This window comes from Ceratotherium simum, chromosome 20 (genome assembly GCF_057802395.1).
Source record: "Ceratotherium simum simum isolate JZ-2026a chromosome 20, ASM5780239v1, whole genome shotgun sequence".
NCBI classification, from domain to species: Eukaryota; Metazoa; Chordata; class Mammalia; order Perissodactyla; family Rhinocerotidae; genus Ceratotherium; species Ceratotherium simum.
Window position 1 is genome coordinate 56,666,131 of NC_141919.1, and position 21,707 is coordinate 56,687,837.

Sequence of the window (21,707 nt, forward strand, 5' to 3'; positions counted from 1 at the left end):
AACAAAGAAACGCTCTGGACCTGACGGCTTCATTGGCAAATTCTACCAAGCATTTAAAGAACTGACACCAATGCCTCTCAAACTCTTCTCAAAAATGAACAGGACAGGATGTGAGGGCGATCTGGCTGCAACATCTGTCACCCCACTGATCGTCAGAGTTGACTGGGCTAATCTGGCTGGCTAGGTGGGTGTCCCCTTCCTCCCTCACTGCTTTATATGCATCCCTCCTGAAGCTGCGTGCTTGAAGAGAATCACTTTCCCCAATTGAAGAGGACTGTTCTTCGGTCAAGGGTATACAAGTAGCTGCACTCCCCTGCTAGAACTTCCAAACAAGCTCTCAAGGTCCACTTGTAGGAGAATATAAGGTAGTCAAGCTTCCAAGACTCCAGACACATCCAAATGAGGTGCTGCATGTGGCAGTCTGCCTTTCTTTCTTTCTTTTTTTTTTTTTTGTGGTGAGGAAGAGTGTCCCTGAGCCAACATCTGTGCCAATCTTCCTCTACTTTGTATGTGGGACGCCACCACAGCATGGCTTGATGAGAAGTGCGTAGGTCTGTGCCCAGGATCCGAACCCGTGAACTCCAGGCTGCCAAAGCGGATCGCGTGAACTTAACCACTACACCACCGGGCCGGCCCCAGTCTGCCTTTCTTAAAAAAAAAAAAAAAATAGGGGCTGGCCCCATGGCATAGCGGTTAAGTGCGTGCGCTCCGCTGCTGGCGGCCCGCATTCGGATCCCGGGAGTGCACCGAAGCACCACTTGTCAGGCCATGCTGTGGCAGCGTCCCATATAAAGTGGAGGAAGATAGGCACAGATGCTAGCCCAGGGCCAGTCTTCCTCAGCAAAAAGAGGAGGACTGGCATGGATGTTAGCTCAGGGCTGACCTTCCTCACCAAAAAAAAAAAAAAAAAAAAAAAAAAGGAAGAGGAGGGAATACTTCCTAACACATTCCATGAAGACAGCATTACCTGTACCAAAGCCAGACAAAGACACTACAAGAAAAGACAACTACAAATTAACTTTCCTTATGCTATTGGTGCAAAAATCCTTAACAAAATACTAGCAAACTGCATTCAGCAACATATTAAAAGGGTTATACACCATGACCAAGTGAGATTTATTCCTGGAATGCAAGAATAGTTCACATATGAAAGTCAATCAATGGAATACACCACATTAAATTCAAGGGGGGAAAACACATGATCATCTCAATTGATGCAGAAAACACACGACAAAAGTAACACACTTTCATGACAAAAAAAAATCCAAAAAACTAGGATAGAAGGAAACTATCTCAATATAATAAAGGCCACATATGAAAAATCCACACCTAACATCACATTCAATGGTGAAAGGCTATAAAAAGCTTTCCTCTAAGATCAAGAACAAGAAAAGGACGTCTGCTTTCACCACTTCTATTCAACACAGTATTGGAAGTTCTAGCCAGAGTAACTAGGGAAGAAAAAGAAATAAAAGGCAACCAAACTGGAAAGGGAAAACTAAATTATTTCTGTTTGCAGATGCCATATCTTATATATAGAAAACCCTAAAGGTTCCACAAAAACAAATTGATAGAGCAAATAAATGAATTCAGCAAAATTGCAGACCAACAACAAAAAAATCAACATTCAAAAATCAGCTGCACTTCTATACACTAACAATGAATAATCCGAAAAGGAAATTACAAAAACAATTCCATTTGCAACAGCCTACAAAAGAATAAAATTCTCAGGAAAACTTAACCAAGTAGGCAAAATACTTATACATTGAAAACTACAAAACATTGCTGAAAGGAATTAAGACATAAATAAATGGAAAGGCAGTGCATGTTCCTGAATCAGGAAACTTAATATTGTTTAGATGTCAATACTACCCAAAGTGATCTATACATTCAATGACATTCCTGTACAAATCTCAATGGCATTTTCCGCAGAAGTAGAAAAATCCATCCTAAAATTCACATGGAATCTCAAGGGACCCCAAACAGACAAAACAATCTTGAAGAAAAAGAACAAAACTGCAGTACTCACACTTCCTGATTTCAAAACATACTACAAAGCTATCCAAAACAGTGTGGTAGTGGCATAAAAACAGACATACAGACCAACAGAATATAATGGAGTCCAGAAATAAACACTCACATAATGGTCAAATGATTTGTAACAAGAGTGCTAAGGACCATTCAATGGAGAAAGGAGAGTCTCTTCAACAAATGGTACTGGGAAAACTGGATACCCACAGGCAAAAGAATGAAATTGGACCTTTTTTCCTTACATCATGTCCAGAAAATTAACTCAAAATGGGTCAAAGCCCTAAACTAAAAAGAGCTAAAACCACAAAACTCTTAGAAGACAACATATGGGAAAAGCTTCACGACACTGCATTTGGCAATGATTTCTTAGATATGACACCAAAAGATCAGGCAACAAAAGAAAAAGAAAACAGATAAATTGGACTTGATCAAAATGAAAAAACTTTTGTGCATCAAAGGAAATTATCAAGAGAGTGAAAAAGCTACTCACAGAATGGGAGAAAATATTTGCAAATTATCTGATAAGGCATTAACATCAAGAATATATAAAAAACTCCTACAACTCAACAACAACAAAAATACCTGATTAAAAAACGGCAAAGGACAGATAAATACATGGAAAGATGCTCAACATCACTAATATTAGGGAAATACAAATCAAACCACAATGAGATATTATCTTGTGCTCATTAGGATGGCTATGATTTAAAAAAAAAAAATTTTTTTTAACCAGAAAATAACAAGTGTTGGCAAGGATGTAGACAAATTGGAACCCTTGTGCACTGTTGGTGGGAATGTAAAATGGTATAACCACTGTGAAAAACAGTATGGGGTTTCCCCAAAAAATTAAAAATAGAATTACCTAATGATCCAGCAATTCTACTTCTGGCTATATATCCAAAACAACTGAAAGCAGGGTCTCAAAGAGATATCTGTACATCCATGTTCATAGCAGCATTACTCACAATAGCAAAGACAGAAGCCACCAGTGTGCAACAGCAGATGAATGTATAAACAAAATATGGCATATGCATACCATGGAATATTATTCAGCCATAAAAAGGAAGGAAATTCTGACATATGCTACACAACACGGGTAAACCTTGAAGACATTACGCCAAGTGAAATAAGCCAGTCATAAAAGGTGAGATACTGTATGATTCCACTTATATAAGGTATCTAGAATAGTCAAATTCATAGAGATAGAAAGTAGAATGGTGGTTGCAAGGGGCTGGGAGGAGAAGGAAATGGGGAATTATTGTTTAATGGGCACAGAATTCAGTTTGGGATGATGAAAAGTTCTGGAGATAGACAATGGTAATGGTTGCACAACAATGTTAATATACTTAAATGTCACTGAACTGTACCCTTAAAAATGGCTAAAATGGTAAATTTTATGTTATGTATATTTTACCACCATAGAAAAAAGTAACTCAAAATAGATCATAGACCTAAAAACAAGGTCCCTTAGTTTTGTGATGCGTTTGTATATACAACACTAAAGTTACCATCCCTGCAAGAAAAAATTGCTATGTTAGACTTTATTAAAATTAAAAACTTGGACTCTGCAAAGGACACTGTTGAGAGAATGAAAAGATAAGCCACAGGTTGGAAGAAAATATTTGAAAAACTCATAGCTAATAAGGAACTTGACCAAGAATATATAAAGAGCTCTAACAACTCATTAATAAAACAAGTATGTCATTTTTGTCAAAATATCAAAAAAACAATGACAGAAAAAGTATTTACAAATGGGCAAAGGACCTGAACAGACATTTCTCTAAAGATACACAAGTGGTCAATAAGCACATGATGTTGAACACAACATCATTAGCCACCAGGGAAATGGAAATCAAAACCATAGTGCGATACCACTTCAAACCCACTAGAATGGATATAATCAAAATGATGTTAAATAACAAGTGTTGGTGACGATTAGAGAAATAGGAGCCCTCATACACTGATGGTGGGGATATAAAACGGTACAGCCACTGTGAAAAATAGTTTGGCAGTTCCTCAAAATGTAAAACAGAGTTACCATATAACCCAGTTACCCAAGAAATCTGAAAATATATGATCATACAAAAACTTGTACACATATGTTCATAGCAACAGTATTCATTGTAACCAAATGTGGAAATACCCCAAATGTCTACCAACTGATGACTGGATAAACAAAATGTGGTATATCCATACAATGCAATATTATTCAGCCATAAAAAAGAATAAAGTTATCAATTCATGCTACAACATGGATGAACTTTGAAAATGTCATGCTAAGTGAAAGAAGCCAGAAACAAAGGCTACATATAGTGTGATTCTATCTATGTGAAATGCCCACAATAGACAATTCCATAGAGACAGAAAGCATATTAGTGGTCACCAGGGTCTGGGGCCTAGGAGAGAATGAAGAGTGATGGCTAATGGGTACAGGGTTTCATTTTGGGGAGATGAAAATGTTCTGATAGTGGTGACGGTTGCACAACCTTGTGAATACACTAAAAATAACTGAATTGTACACTTTAAAACAGTGAATTTTATGGTATGCAAATAGAGCTCAATTAAAAAATGCAATAGTAAAAGAAGAGATGGGAGAGAGAAAGATGCAGAGAGAGGCTTATGTTGATTCTTTTCTGCCTTTGGACGTTGTTGACTGTGTGTGAAGCCTGCAACTATGGCAGCCATCTTGAGACCATGAGAGCCAGACAAGTCAACATACCTCAAATAGAAAGCACTGGGTCCTTGATGACACTGTTTAACTGCAAAATGAACCAATCCCAGAACTGTCTTTCCACCAGACTTCTTGTTAAATGAATTAATAAATCCCGTAATTATAAAATGGGGGAGCGGGTGATCTGAACAGACTCTTAACCAAAGATGATATATAGATGGCAAATAAGCATGTGAAAAGATGCTCAACATATGTCATTTAAAAATGCAAATTAAAGGCCGGCCCTGTGGCTTAGCGGTTAAGTGCGCGAGCTCCGCTGCTGGCGGCCCGGGTTTGTATCCCGGGCACACAACGACACACCGCTTCTCCGGCCATGCTGAGGCTGCATCCCACATACAGCAACTAGAAAGATGTGCAACTATGACATACAACCATCTACTGGGGCTTTGGGGGGGGGGGGGGAGCAAATTAAAATGAGATTGTTGAATAATGGATCTTAAATGCATATTACTAAGTGAAAGAAGAAAGTCTAGAAGGTTATATAGTGTATGATTCCATTTAGATGACTTTCTGGAAAAGCCAAAACTAGAGATGGTAAACAGATCATTGGTTGCTAGGGACTGAAGGGGTAGGGTTAAATAGGTGAAGCACAGGGGACTTTTTCAGGCAGTAAAACTATTCTGTATGATACTGTAATGGTAGATAAATGACACTACACATGTGTCAAAATGATAATTTCCTTTGCTCCACTGACCTCCAAAGCACAAAGAGTGAATGTTAGTACATGCTAATTTTTAAAAAAATGTTTAGGAGGTCAGGGAATCCCAGCATGAAACGCAGAATGTGACAAAGAAGCTAATTGTATTACAGATGCATGAATCAACTTCATTGAAGAGAGTAGGGGAAAAAGCTGGTGATCCAAGTGACGATAGGAATGAGCAGAGTCTGTAATACTGAAGGCAAAAGGAACTGCATATAAGCACTGTACTCTAATTGATAAAGGTGTTTCCCATAAGGGTACAGGTAACAACTCTGAAACCACTATACATATATAGCGGAATTGAACAATTAAGTAAATGGAACGCAAATGGTGGGAGTCAGTTTTCCCATTGCTGGAGCGGAAGGTTACTAATAAATAAGGGGAAGAAGCTAGAATGAGCCATGTAATAATGGATTAGAGTTGGAGATATCATTACGAACTCATTTTAGCATGAGATGTCACATATAGAAATACTTATAGATATGTGTATATACACAGGCTAGCATACACACGTATATTTCCTTGCCCTGTCAGCTGAGAGAGTTAAAAGCAATGACACCCCAGTAGCCCAAAAGCAATAAGCATCTAGTGCCCAGGTCTTGGTTTCAAACACCGTTCTCCAATAAAAAGAACCAGAACACCTTGGAGAAATGGTAATTTTAGGACTAGGGCAGGAAATATACAAGAAGAGCCTGGAGAATCTTGTAGTGCCAGAATACAAGTGCTCAAAAAAAAGAGGGATGGGTATATCAAAGAACCCAATGGCCAAAGCTGGAACAATTTGAGCAATGAAAAAATAAACCAGTCTCGGATTATAACCCAAATTATAAAATATCTATGAGTCTTTATGATTTAATAAACAAATGGTGGAGAATAGACAAATCTCCTGTGCAGAGGAATTCCAAATAATTTACATAGATACTCTGCACTCAAGAAGGTGGAGCATAACTTCCCATTCCTTAAATGTTGGCTGTACATAGTGACTCCTTTCCAGAGCACAGTATAGAAAGAGGGGAAAAAGAGTAACTTCACAGTGTAGAAATCTGACAAACACTACCTCAGATAGAAGGTTAACATCAACAATGATATGTATCCTTGATACGATGTAATGAAAACCACACTTCAGTTCTGTGGGCTTCCTCTCCAAAACCCATAATCCCACTCTAATCATGAGGAAAACAACAGATGAATCCCAACTGATGGAGACTCTACAAAATAGCTAACCAGTACTCGTCAAAATTATGCAAGTCATCAAAAACAAGGAAAGTCTGAGAAACTATTACAGCCAAGAGAAACTTAAGGAGACATGACAATAAATGTAACGAGAAACTGGAATAGAAAAAAGGCATTCAGTAAAAACCAAAAAAATCTGAATAAAGTAAGGGCTTTAGCTGATAATAATGTATGGATACTGGTTCACTAATTTTGACAAATATACCATACTAATGTAAGATGCTAATAATAGGAGAAAAAAATCTCTGTGCTATCTTTGTAATTTTTTTGTAAATCTAAAACAATTCTAAAATAAAGTTTATTTTAAAAACAAAGGGACAGGGCCAGCCCCGTGGCTTAGCGGTTAAGTGCGCGCGCTCCGCTGCCGGCAGCCTGGGTTCGGATCCCGGGCGCGCACCGACGCACTGCTTCTCCGGCCATGCTGAGGCCACGTCCCACATACAGCAACTAGAAGGATGTGCAGCTATGACATACAACTATCTACTGGGGCTTTGGGGGAAAAATAAATAAATAAATGAATGAATGAATGAATGAATAAATAAATAAATAAATAAAATGGACAAGAATATAAAAACATCCTGAAGAAGGAAAAGGAAAGAGTAGGGGAAAAACTAGTGCCATTAAATATTAGAGCAGAAGTTGGCAAACTACGGCCCTCAGCTGAAATCCACTGCCAGTTTTTGTAAACTGTTTTACTGAAACTCAGCAATGCTCATTCACTTATGTCTGTCTGTGGCTGCTTTTGGGCTACACTGGCAGAGTTGAGTAGCTGCAACAGAGACTATATGGCTGCAGAGCCTAAAATATTTAGTGTCACGTTCTTTAAAGAAAAAAATATGCTGTCCCCAATATGAATAAGTGGAATACAAAGGTGAGTTCATAAATATCAACAACCCAATATGATAATAATATCTGAGAAGCTGCTGACATTCCTTGACTTCCTTGAGCAGAGGCAGGTGTTTCTCTACTAAATCTCTGTAGCCTCTTTTCCATTTAACACAAATCTTCCTCCTATACTACACAACACCTCTCAAAGGCAGGGATCTCATAGTATTTCTCTAAATGTACCCTGAACTCAGCAGATAACAGGCCTTTGTGGCAGAAAAAGGTTGACTTCCTACACTGCCCAAGAGATATTCGCTAACAAATTCCCAATTGTGTTCATGTTTTAGTAACTGTGTGCCTAAGCAGACAGCAGTCACCTCTTTGAGACTGCAGGCTGGAGAGCTCTTCAGATCCAGGAGTTGAATCTTGACTAGCCAGCTTGACCAGGATAATTCAGTGATTTAAGATAGGAATGAGCCACATGGCCCAATTATGGCCAATGAGATATGAGGAGAAATATGTGGGAGGGCTTATGGACCTTTCTTCACTCTTCTAAGGACATATAACAAAATATTATTGTTTCTACTTTGGGGCATTGTTGTGTAAGGATGTGATACTTAGCACTGTCAGCCATCTTGAGACCACAAGGGGTCAATCCTAAAGACCCAAAGCCAGCACACTGGGAACAGCAGAGCATATGAATGTAAAAAGCCCACCAGGTCCTCAGTGATATAAAACTGCTAAGCTAAGCACACTATTCCTAGACTTCCTATTATGTGCAATAATAAATCCCCTTATCATCAAGTACATCATTACATCATGCACAATGTTAACCCATTAAAAATAAAATATTTGAGTTTGATTTTCATGAGTAAGCTAAGGAACCAAGACTATAACTGTGTAAACTGTTGGCTCTATTGTACTTCTAAGTGGAAAAAGAAATTATTTTAATATATATTCTTTTTTTGTTTGTTTTTTGGTGAGGAAGATTGGCCCTGAACGAACATCTGTTGCCAATCTTCCTCTATTTTTTGTATCTGGGACACCGCCACAGCACAGCTTGATGAGCCGTGTGTAGGTCCATGCCCAGGATCCGAACCCACAAACCACGGGCCGCCGAAGTGGAGCATGTGAACTTAACGACTGCGCCACCGGGCTGGCCTCTTCAAATATATTCTAATTGAATACTCAATATTTCTAATTGAAAGTTGGAAAGTACTGCCGTAAGAGTCAAAGTCATCTCTGCATTACTACTAAAGACACGTATGAAAAGTGTTTCACTATGAGCTATGGTTCAATATTTTAATAATGCACACATTTGTCTATGTCATTTAAAATATCTATCTAGTTAGTAAAATGCTCCATCAAAAATAAATTCTTTATCAGAAAGCTTTTTAAACATAAACACAAGGATGAAGTACACAGTTTTAAAAGCCAAATAAATGACTATACCTGAAGGCTTTGCTTTTCCTCCTCCAACCTAATAACACTTGAATGCAAGTAGGAAAAAAAATTTTACTGCGTATTTCTCCAGATGAAATACCTTTTCCACAAATATTACAAAAGGTTTCTCAACATTACATTAAATAGTTGAGTAAATGACATGGCTATCATGCTGGATAGACCAAGCATTCATTAAACATTTGTAAAATAACTGCTTTTCACTCAACTTTTCAAACTCTTAATTTACCAACCACCACCCAACTTAAAGCTAACCAAGATGCCAAGAACTGTTTTTGTAAATATTTCTATCAACATTCTTTAAGAATGAAAATATTCAACTCATTCAACACACAGTTGTTGAGTTCTACTATGTCAACTATGTGCTGGAAACAATGGTAGCAGCTATCCCTGCTCCCATTTCATGGAATATAAAATTAAAAATGGAAATAAGCACTCTGAAGGACAAGGACATAGGTCAGGGACAGTCTAGAAAGGATCCTGAGCTACATCCAGGCAAAAGTTATGCTACAACAGCAGAGCAGCAGCAACAGATGCCGTGCCAAGCCCTGATCAAGCACACTACAGATACTATCACTTTATCCTCACTACAATTTTTTGAGATAGGAACTATTATTATCCCTGTTTTATAGATGACAAAACTCAGATGCAGAGAATTTAAGTAACGTGCCCAATTCACACGGTTAGTAAGTGCCTGAGCTGGTATAGAGTCACATACCTCCAGAGTGTGTGCTACTAACCACTGTATTACTTACACTACCTTTCTTAGCCCAAATTTCTCCACAAATAAAATCAGCACATAGAATATGGCAGGTAGCCTGGACTGCAGCAACCTGAGTAAGAGGTAACAGGAGTCAAATGTAGACAATCCCTCAGGCAAAGCAAAGTGCAGACCTTTACTTACCCACCCACCCCTTTCCCCACACTAAGGAGTCTGGCCTTGTGTAGCATGTACCTGGGCAAAAGGACAATCTCCATCAAGCCCCTCACCTACTTTCTCAATGTAACCTGAAAAGTTCCGATGAACTAGGGCATCTGGTTTTGTCAATCAAGTCATCTGCTGTCAACTGGGAAAAGAAAAGGTTGAAAGCTACTCCCATTTGTCCCACACATGACCCTCAACTCAAAGATCACAGTGCCCAATACACACCAGTGACTTGCCAACATGGAAGCAAGAGACAGGCTGTCATATATACCAACTGAATAAAATTGAGAGTCCACAAATAAACCCATGCATCTATATCCAACTGATTTTTGGCAACAGTGCCAAATCCATTCAATGGGGGAAAAACGGTCTCTTCAACAAATGGTGCTGAGATAACTGAATTTCCACATATAAAGAATGAAGCTGGACCCTACCTCACATCATATACAAAAACTAACTCAAAACGAATGAGTAAGCTAAAACCATAAAACTCCTAGAAGAAAACACAGAGGTAAATTTTGGATTTACTAATAGATTCTTAGACATGACTCCAAAACTATAAGCAACAAAAGAAAAAATAGATATTGGGCTTCATCAAAATCACAAACTTTTAAAATGAACCAAAGACCTAAATGTAAGACTTAAAACTACAAAACTCTTAGGAGACAACACAGGGGAAAAACCTCATGACATTGGATTTGACAATGATTTCTTGGATATGACACCAAAAAACACAGGCAACAAAGTAAAAACAGAAAGTGGCCTTTATCAAAATTTAAAACTTCTGTGCATCAAAGGACACAATCAACAGAGTCAAAAGGCAACCTATGGAGAAAATATTTGCAAAGCATGTATCTGATATGGAGCTAATATCCAGAATATATAAAGAACTTCAACTCAACAACAAAAAACCCCAGATAACCCCATTTAAAAATGGACAAAGGACTTAAATAGACATTACTCCAAGGAAGATATACAAATGGCCAACAAGCATATGAAAAGATGCTCAACGTAACTGATCATTAAGGAAATGCAAAATCAAAACAAGGTATCACCTCACATCCATCAGGATGGCTACTACCCAAAAACTAACAAAAACAAAACCAAACCAAAAAACCTCCAAAAATAACAAGTGCTGATGAGGATGTGGAGAACTGGAACCCCTGTGCACTGTTGGTGGGAACCTAAAATGGCACAACGATTATGGGAAACAGTATGACAGTTCCTCAAAAAATTAAACTGAATTACTCAATGATCCAGCAATTCCACTTCTGGGTAGATATCCAGAAGAACTGAAAGTAGGGTCTCAAAGAGATATTTGTACACTCATGTTCACATCAGCATTATTCACAACAGGCAAAAGAGAGGAGCAACTCAAGTGCTCATCAATAGGTAAATGGAGAAACAAAATGTGGCATATACATAAAATAGAATATTATTCGCTCAAAGAAAATTTTGACATGTGCCACACATGCCTTCAACAATCTTGAAGACAATATGTGTCAACAACAAGCTCGAGGACATGATGCTAATTGAAATAAGCCAGTCACAAAAAGACAAATAGTGTATAATTCCACTTATATGAGGTATCCAGAATAGTCAAACTCATAGAAACTGAAAGCAGAACGGTGGTTACTAGGAGTAGGGGGATGGGATAAATGGAAAGTTGCTGTTTAATGGATATAGAGTTTCAGTTTTACAAGATGAAAAAGTTCTGCAGATTGGTTGCACAACAATGTGAATATATTTAACACTACTGAATTGTACACTTAAAAATGGTAAATTTTATGTTACATGTATAACATTGCAATTAAAAATTTTTCTCAAATCCACTGTATTTCCATATATTGGCAGCAAACAACTGTAAATTTAAAATTTTTTAAGAATTTACATTTATATTACATTTACATTACATATACAGCATCCTGAAAGGCCTTACTTCAGGGATCTTAACTGGTAGCCCAGTATTGGCTTCTTAGAGGCCATGAACATCCTGAAATAGTATGTTCAACTTAGTTTTGTTTTCTTTGCAGCAAACCCTTAATTCTCACCAGATGCTCAAGGGTAAATGACTCCAAAAGGACTTTTCTTTACCTGGCTATGAAGGCTAACTATAATGGAAAATACGCATTCAATGACAATGCAAATAATTCTGATAAAACATCTAAGCTGTGTGTACACGCAAAATTAGGGAGGCATAGAGCAAAGAGAGGACAAGAAAACAAGAACTTATTTGCTACACATACCTCCCTTTTCTAGAAGGCAACGATCTCTTGGAGTAAATACTTGATTCTTTTCTATTATTCAGGTCAATATCTCTCTTTGCCAAACAAGGTAGAAAAAAGTTGTCAGCAAATTCCCTGCACATGGGAAGTCTTTCCTGTGGTTATTAGTAGCATCTAGAACCTGAAACCATGAGTATCACTGGAATCAAGCTATAAGGAAATTCCAACACATCAAAATGAAATCAAGTCATGGAGGCTATAGAACATAGCACCTGGAAGTGATGCTAGACAGAAACTGTAAGCAGGAAAGACGCATAATTTGGGGGTACCGGCATATAACATGAACATATATGATTAAAGGCATTCACTGCTTTCCCAGCCACCGCACATTCCAAAAAGCACCAGTGTCTGTTCTGCCACCTGCCCATGCTAGCCACCTCACTAAGTACAGCAAGCACCAAGAAAACTCATTGTCAGTATTCACTGCAGTTTATCAATACTGACTGGATGCACTCTCAGAGATAAGACTGGGCAGGAATCTACTTGAGTCCAAATTAGCATCAGGATCCACAGGAGGAGGAATCGGAATAAACTGTCCAGGTTTCTTTGAGTCCACATCTCTCCAAAGTTCCTGCTCTAAGCACATAAAATTAGCAACTTTAATTTTTAGGTTAGCGTCTAGTTCCTGCACAGATTAGTAAATGGGGGAAACTGAATACTTTTATCAGTCAGGATTCAACTATACATTCTGACCAATCAATCATGCCCAAAATATTGAAATAATAACAGCTAATATTTACTGAAGACTAACTAGGTGCCAGGTTGCAGTAACCCACACAATCCTCTGATGTAAATACTGTTATTAATTCAGAGAGATTATGTAACTTGCCCAAAGATATATAGGTAATAAGAGGTGGGAACTGGGATTCCAAACATGCTCAGCAATCACTATGCTATAATGCTTCAACTTGCCAGGTTATTTTTTCATCCTGTAAGCCAAGGGAAGCCAATGAAAAAATTTACTGACAGCAGCAATGATCATATTTACATGTTAGATCACACTGATCAACACTGTGGAGGGCAGATTGATGGTGAGGTAAGCAAGGGTCTCAAGAGAGAGTGAAAATCTAGGCCAAAAATGCTGAGGAACTGACCATAGTAATGCAGAGAAGAGGATAAAAACCTAAAATCTGTACCTGGTAAACACAGACTTAGTAACATATTGGATGTTGCAGGTATGCGAAAGGATGAAGGAGGCTACCTCTCAGGTTACTAGCTTGGCCACTGGTTAGTAATTACTGTCTATCAATCCAAAGACAGAAGGAGGCGCTGGCAGTTTGGTTTTGTTTAGGTGGCAGGAAGGTGACAAGTCTACTTTTTACATAATCAAAAACAAAACAAGAAAAACCATTTCTATAGAATTTCCCTCCCCCTACCAAGATAAACTTCCCACTTTCCAGAAATTTTATCTTTGAAATGAGGAGCCCCTAACGTTTTTTCAAAAATAAGGAGTAACTTGCTCAGGAAGGGGCTTTCAACACTACAAAGCCTTCCTTTTACAGACTAGGCACTCAATAGCAAGGCTGTGTCAGTACCCTGCCTGGTGCACACCGGTTCTGGCATAACCTGGACCAGAAACCAGCTCTGCCGGCTCCATTCTCCTTACTGCTCCCTCTACTTCTTATGCTTCCTTATTCTTCTTATTCTCCTTCTACTTCTACGGGGACTCACATCACCGAATGTAATCATTTAGCATTCTTTAAAAGCAAATTTAGATTATGTAAGCTAAAGATCTGACGCCGACTGCGTATATTTAACTTTCCTAAAATTCTTATTTTTCTTTGCAAAACGTTTCCTTGGTGTTAGACTTTCTATTCATTGTAACGTTTCTGTATTTTCTGTCCTAAACAGACCAAAAACAAAAGGCCTTTAAGAAATAACGGATCTCCATGTTTAGTGTTCCATCCTAAAAAACCAAGCGCCACTGACAAAGGCTGTTCTGCTGAGCCCAGGCCAACTGGACCAGGACTTTGGAAGCCCTCCGACCCTCCCGTAGAACTGGAACCAGAGCCGGCCTGGACCTGCTCCTCGGCCGGGCCCTGGGCTCGGTAGCTTCCTCTGAACCCTGCCGCGAACAGCGGGACCGCCTAGAGATGAGGGAGGCGCAGCCCAGCCTCCGCCAACTTCCCGGGCGAGGGCCGAATCCGGCTCCCCCACACGCCTAAGGAGGCTCGGCCGAAACTCCCGGGAAAACGGCATCGCCTGCCACCCGTGCGGAGAATTCCGAAAGAACCGCACGACTTCTGTGCACCCCCCAGGTCCGGCGCTCCGGAACAATAACCCAAACACCTCAAGTTGTGTCCGGCGCCGGGCGGCCTAGGAAGCCTCGTCGTGACGAACTCCGCGGCTGACCGGAAAAGGACGGGTTCCCCGGAGCCGGAGCCCCTGCCGGGCCGGCGCGGACGGTCCGGGTTTCCCCGTCCCTCGGGAGACTCGGGCACCCGGGCTCCGCGCCCCGCCCAGCCTCCCGACACCGGGCCTCGGGCTGAGCCGCACGGCCGGACCCCGCGCCCGCGCTCACCGAGCTGCAGCCCGCGGCCTGCGCGCCCGCGCGCTTCTCCGGCATGGCTCCCTCCTTGGGCTCGGACGCCGCCTTCCCCTCCGGCTCCGGCGGCGGCTCCGCGCTCATGCCGCGGCCATGCCCGCGCCGGCTCGGGGCGCTCCGGAACGACGGCGACGCCGCGGAGGCGGCGGCGGGGCCCGCGCCCTCATGGGCTCCGCGCCCCCCGGCGGCCTGCGGGTCAAGCTGCGGCGCCAGCGGCGACGCCGAGGGCTCTGAGGACGGCCGAGGCTGGAGCCCCCGGAGGCGAGGAGAGGAGCGCAGCTGCGGGACTGCCGGTCCGGGCTGCCGGCGGCCTCAGTGGCGGCCTCGGGTGGCCAGGAGGCCGCGGCCGCCGCGCCCCCGCTCACCACAAGCCCGCCGGGTAGCAGACCCCACCCGGAGCCCAGCTCCCGCCTCCACCTCCGGCCTCCGGAAGCCTCCCGCGGCGCCCCGGCCTCTTCAGGCCCCGCCTCCACGTCTCCTGGTCGCCTGGGCGTCTGGACTCGGCGTCGCGCGAGGGGTACGTCATCTCCTGGCGCCCCCAGCCTTGTCTTCTTTTTCCGGAGTCTGGAGAACAGAGTCAAGGGGTGTCTCAGATGTGCGGGGTTTTTGTAGTGGTGGCACCTCTGGTCTTGGTTTGGCGTCAAACGAATGATTCCTGATGCCCCCAGCAAGTACAGAGGGTCTCTACTTACGATGGTTCGACGTGATTGTTCCCCTGTGCAATGGTACCAAACCGATAGGCATTCAATAGAAACTACTTCAAATTTTGAATTTTGATCTTTTCCCTGGCTAGCCATGTGCGGTTGGATACTTGCTCGTGATGCTGGGCAGCAGCAGTGAACCTTGGCCCCCAGTCGATGGAGGGTAAACAACCAATACACTTAAACCATTCTGTACCCAAACAACCATTCTGTTTTTTCAGTACAGTGTTCAATAAGTTATATGAGATATTAAACACTTTATTATAAAATAGGCTTTGTGTTATATGATTTTGCCCATCTAGGCTAATGAAAGTGTTCTGAGCATGTTTAAGGTAGGCTAGGCTATGATGTTCAGTAGGTTAGAATTATTAAATGCAATTTCCACTTAATGATATTTTCAGCTTGCTATAGGTTTATCAGGACTTAACCCCATCACAAGTGGAAGAAGATCTGTATATAGATGCGCACGTTCTGATACAGAAAGAGAGCCCTCCGGTCTGGAATCCCGAACTGGAAGAGTGCCAGATGCACTATAACTAGGCTGTTCTGTTTCTCAAAATCTAAAGCGAAGCTCATGAAGAGCTTACCATGGGATGAGTGTGAGGGGCAGTCTTAAGAAGCATACAGGCCCATGTTCTAATCTATAACTACTTGATGGTACCAACACCAAGAATATGAACTAATTACTCAAAATCATGATCCTTATCTATAAAATGGGGACAATAGCTTACTTTGGGTAAGATCATGATGTACAGAAATCAGCTAACACTAATCCTGGCTCCATAAATGTTAGTTGTTATTATTATGGGCCCGAAAGGACCTTGTGAGATATCACATCCTATTTTGCAGATGCCAACGCAAGCTTCCAAAGGTAAGCAACTTGGCTAGTTATGAAGCTAAGGTAACAGGTAGGACCTGCTCTGCAAATTTGGAGTACGAATATAGTCAGAATATTTTTTCCTGTTAGATGTTTGAGCATTCAATGCCTCTTCAGAAAAAGATGAATATCTTGAAACTCTAAAGATTTTATGTCTTCCTCCTTATTAAAGCAACACAGGTGGACTTACTGGAGAATGGAATAAGTCTGATCAGTCCACTATTAATTTGCATCTTGTAGTGTTCTTGTTGCAAAAAGGTCATGCACAATCCTAAAGATTCTTGTGTGCTCTGCTACAGTACATCTGCTGGTTTAAGACCCTCCCAGGCCTTGAGCTGGTATAACCTTGATGTCTTAGCTCAGGCTGCCATAACAAAATACTACAGACTGGATAGCTTAAATAACAGAAATTGATTTCTTACGGTTCTGGAGGCTGGAAGTCTGAACTCAGGATGCCAGCAGGTCTGGTTCCAATGAGAGCTCTCTTCCTGGCTTGCAGATGGCCACCTCACTGTGTTCTCACATGGGAGAGAAAAAGAGACAGCAAGCTATCTGGTCTCTCTTTTTATAAGGGCCCTAATGCCATCATGACAACTCCCCCCACCCCCATCTATCTTTGTGACCTCATCTAAACCTAATTACCTCCCAAGGTCTCCTCTGCAAATTCCATCACATTGCGGGTGACGTATGAGCCTTTGATACATAAGGTTTTGACATATGAGTTTTGAGAGGACACAATTCAGTCCATAGTACTTGGGGTACAGAGTTATAGCTTAATTCACACTCACTGTTCAGACATTGTTTCCCAAAGCACATTGATGTCCAAAATTGTCCCTTCCTGTAAGAACACAGAAGTTCTTTTCTTGAGTTCTGCTAATCTACCTAGACTGCCACTTATTGTGGGAACTTATTGCCACCTGACCTCAATTGAAAACTGTTTAGTCCACACTAGGAGACTGACAGTATCGTAGAAGCCACCAGCCTTGAATTGAGAGTGGGAAATTCCCCCAACAGATTGTCCCCTACCCTCTACTTAAATATAGCCAGAGAAGAGGATATGTTAAACAGACCCAATACATTTATGTATAGTTGTCATTTTTTGGAATTATGTTCTTTTATTTAGCCAAAAACTGCCTGCTTGTTTCAACCATGCTTTGATTCTGGTTCTGTCTTCTATACTTATACAAAAATGTCTAATTCCACCTGTTTAAAATGCCAAGATGAGCCTGTCATCTTTCCTGATTATCCTCCAGATACATATCAGTTTGTGAAAATCCCAATTAAAGTGCATTGCCAAAAATGAAACACCATAAATAATATTTAATGATGGCACTGGGAGGTCTGGTCCCCGATCTGTAGAATCATAAAAGTGATTTTTAAGAGATGAATTGTTTATTTCATTATGTTGACAGTTATATGATAGGAATTAAATAGACCCTTACCCTTACCTTCTAATTAATTCTGCACTATTCGAGGCCAAAGACCTGGGATTCCACAAAATTTAATTCAACATGGTTGAATGGTGCTCACTGAAAGATATGTGTATTACCCTGTTTCATCCAGGAGTAGTTAAGATATCTCTATCATTTGAATTCATTTTAATGAAAAGATGCTCCTCGGGATGTTAACGGGTGTGCAAGAGGAAGAGTCTTGCCCTGGTAGGAAATAACTTTGTGTGTTAAATAATAACAAAATTAAAATGTTTTCTTTTTTTTGTTTCCAGATTTCTTCAAGTTTTAATATGCTAATAAGTATCATGATTTTCCAAGACGAGCATATAGGAAGCAGTGTTTCCTAAACTTACTTAAACATAACATCTATATTCTTGGAACACTGATTAATATCTGGCAGATGGAAAGGACACAGTTTGGGAAATGCTCCTTTTTGTCTTCGATTGTGAAAGATGCGTGAAATATTATAGAAAGATATGCGTAAAATACTGTCGCGTAGAAAAATTATAAAAGAATGCTATAGTCAGATCTTTTTAAAAACTTTAATAGAAAAAGAATGAAAGTTTTCTCTTAACTGTAGTTAGCTGTAGAATTAAGAATATTTTTCATACAAATTTCTGATTTTTTGCTGTGAATATGTAATAGTGTACTTTTATAATCAGAAAAAGAAAATAGACAAATTTTCCAATCTGAAAAAAAATGTAATGAATTATACACTTTTTATTAGTTTCCTATTGTTACATGGCAAATCACCGCAAACTTAGTGGCTTAAATCAACACAAATGTGTTATCTCAGTGTTTGTGGGTCAAGAGTCTGGTACATTTTAACTGGGTCCTCTGCTGAGGGCCTCACAATGCTTAAATCAAGATGTCGGTGGGCTGCATACTCATCTGGAGGGTCAACTAAGTAAAGATCTGCTTCGAAGCTCCCTAAAGTTATTGCCAGAATTCATTTCCTTGTGGTCCTGTGACGAAGGGCCCCACGTTCTTGCGAGCTGTCAGTCAGTTACTTCTCTCAGCTCCTAGAGCCTGTTCTCAGGTCCTTGCCATGGGGTCCTCTCCATAGCAGTTTGCTCCTTCAATTATATCTCTGACACTTTACCTTCTTTTAAAGAGCTAACTTGAGTAGGTCAGGCCCATCCAAGATAATCTCTCTTTGGATTAACTCAGTAAAGTGATAAGTAGCCTAATCACAGAGTGGTATCCCATCATATTCACTGGTCCTGCCTGCACTCAAGTGGAGGGGATTATGCAGGGTGTGCACACTAGGGGACAGGAATCTTGGGGACCATCTTAGAATTCTGCATACCATACACTTCTTTAGAACAAGGAAATTCTCTCATTTATCTTTGTAGTCCAATGGCTTTGCTCAGTGCCCAGAATGTAGGAGATGCTCAGCAAACACTTGTAGAATTAAATTAAACCAAGATAATACTGTTTCAAACAGGGCCTAATTAAGAAGGAAGGCCTCATACTGTGAAATTGGGAGTCTTTCCAACTTCATTTTCCTAGACTCATACAGTATATTGGGTATTGCTGATCTTGTTTGTTTCTTGGCAGAAACATTCATATGTACAGAAGGAATAAGTGACTCAAAAGAATTCTGAACAAGGGTTAGGATGCAATTCTCTAGTTATTACCTATGTCTATGCCAGGTTTTAGAACTTTAACTGGAATTGTCAGTCGAGGTTCATATGAATCAGATATCTAACATTAAAAACCTGCAGTTCTTTAATTCCCAACTTTTAGGAAATAAAAGGAAGTGATAGCATGTAGAGATTGAAAGATCAACTTGAGCTGGAATCATTTTCACCACTTATAGGTTGTGGAACCTTGGGAAAGTTATATAATCTTCCTAATCCTCATTCCCCTCGTTTATAAATTTAATACCTAGCGTATTAGGATTGTTGTGATATTAATTACATAAAGCATATTATTTACTTATACATACATATAGATAATTAACTGAGATAATCAATGTAAAGCTCTTAGCAGAGTAGTTCTCAGTGTGTTTTCTATTATTTTTTCTTTCTTCCTATATATCCTCTGTCTCCACTCAGTGACTGTGAGAAGAGTTGAGTAACATTTGAAAATATTACACACACTTTACAGAATCTTTTAATGTATGCTTGTTAAACACTTCTTTCTTTGTTGAAATAGTCTTGGGTTTTGTTATTTGTTGCATTACTTATGAGTGGGTAGACTGTTTTTTCTCACATGCTTAAATTTAAGCAAAAACAAGAGAAACTTTTTATTTTTTTAAAGATTAGACTTGCTCTAATGGCACGTGTACAAATCCCAAGGTTCTAGAAAATTGTCTCTTTCTTCAAACCAGTGGTTCTCAGCCAGGGATGATTTTGCTTCCCAGGGGGTATTTGGCAATGTCTGGAGATATGTTTAGTTCTCATGACCTCCAGGCAGGGGGAGGTTGCTAAGAGGCCAGGGATGGTGATAAATATCCTATAATGGATAAGATAGTCCATAACAGCAAAGAATTTTGTGGTCCAAAATGTCAATAGTGCTGAGGTTTGAGAAACCCTGCTTTACACAAAGGAATTTGTATAGTGTAATGCAGTCAGTGTATTATTTTCAAAATAAAGTAAAATACAGGCATTATCTCATAAATCATGGTGTGTTTACATAATGGAATACCATACAGCAATGAAAATGAATAAACTACAACTATTCTCAACAACATCATTGAATCTCACAGCACAGAACAAAAGAAGTCAGACATAAAAGAATATAGACAGTATGATTCCTTTTACATGACTGAAAAATAGGAAAAATTAATTTGTGATGTTCAAAGTCATGGCAGTCACTGTCATAGAGGTCTCTACAAGGCTGATGTTCTCTTTCTGGATCTGGGAGTTGAGTACACAGATGTGTACACTTCGTGAAAATTCATCAGGTGTATACTTGTGATTTTTCTACTTTTCTGAATGAATGTTTTATTTCAACAGTTTTCTAAACAAAAAGGGAAATATATGCTTTATGCCATGCTATTTGACTGTAATGATTATATCACTTAGGAGCTGGAGTATCGTTTTCTGATTCCTGGGTCCCTAAAATAGAAAATTTTGTAGGCCATTTTCTTAAGGTAACTCTCAGTAGAGTTGTTCTAGAGAGAACAAGGAGGTTTTTGAAGTTTATTTTTTCTTTATCACAACATCCACTGAAGTTTGCTGTGACATTGGCAGTACAGTCATGTGCCACATAATGACATTTCAGTCAGTGATGAACTGCACACATGACAGTGGTCCCATAAGATTAGTTCCACGTATCCCAGGCACATAGTAGGCTACACCATCTAGGTTTGTGTAAGTACACCCCATGATGTTTGCACAATGACAAAATTGCCTAACGAGACACTTCTTAGAATCTGCTAAGGCAAATGTTTAAATTATTACAAGATAAGGATGCCATTATGTTGTTGATGATAGATATTGCCATGTAAGAGCAAAATGTGCTAATACAGTTCTTTTTCCTAAAAGGAGAAATTCAAGAGTTTGCTCATTTTGATTTTATATTTTTGTTGAGTTTTTTCCATTTAAATGAATTAATCATGTAGTCTTAAATCTGGATTTTAAAATTGAGGTAAACTTAGTGCTGCATTACACTAAAATCAGGTATTTAATGATTCGGTTTGGAGCCAGGGGTTCCCAGGACCACCCTCAGGTTCAATGACTCACTAGAAGAACTTACAATTCAAAAAAACTGTTATAAGAGATGGACATCAGCAAGATAATGGACTTAGGAAGTCCCAACTCTTGTCCCCCAACAAAAACAATGTAACAACTACCTACCAACAAAAATAGCTATCGGAGAGCTCTGGAGTACAATGAAAAAGCTGCAGGAACCCAGTGGAGCAAAACGACTGAGGATGTCTGCATAGAAAGGCATAGGAAGCATTTTACCTGTGTTACCCATCTCCTAGTCCAG

General features: G+C 40.0%; 1 protein-coding gene across 1 annotated transcript in view; it reads right to left on the bottom strand.

Moving 5' to 3' along the window:
- The window catches only part of SLC71A2 (solute carrier family 71 member 2), a 76,559-nt gene extending 61,438 nt beyond the window's left edge, over positions 1 to 15,121 (bottom strand). The window contains exon 1 of the mRNA XM_004442718.3: positions 14,713 to 15,121. Coding sequence (XP_004442775.1) covers positions 14,713 to 14,820 — 108 coding nt within the window. The 5' untranslated portion in view covers positions 14,821 to 15,121. The remainder of the gene's footprint in view (positions 1 to 14,712) is intronic.
- Positions 15,122 to 21,707: the final 6,586 nt, after the last annotated feature.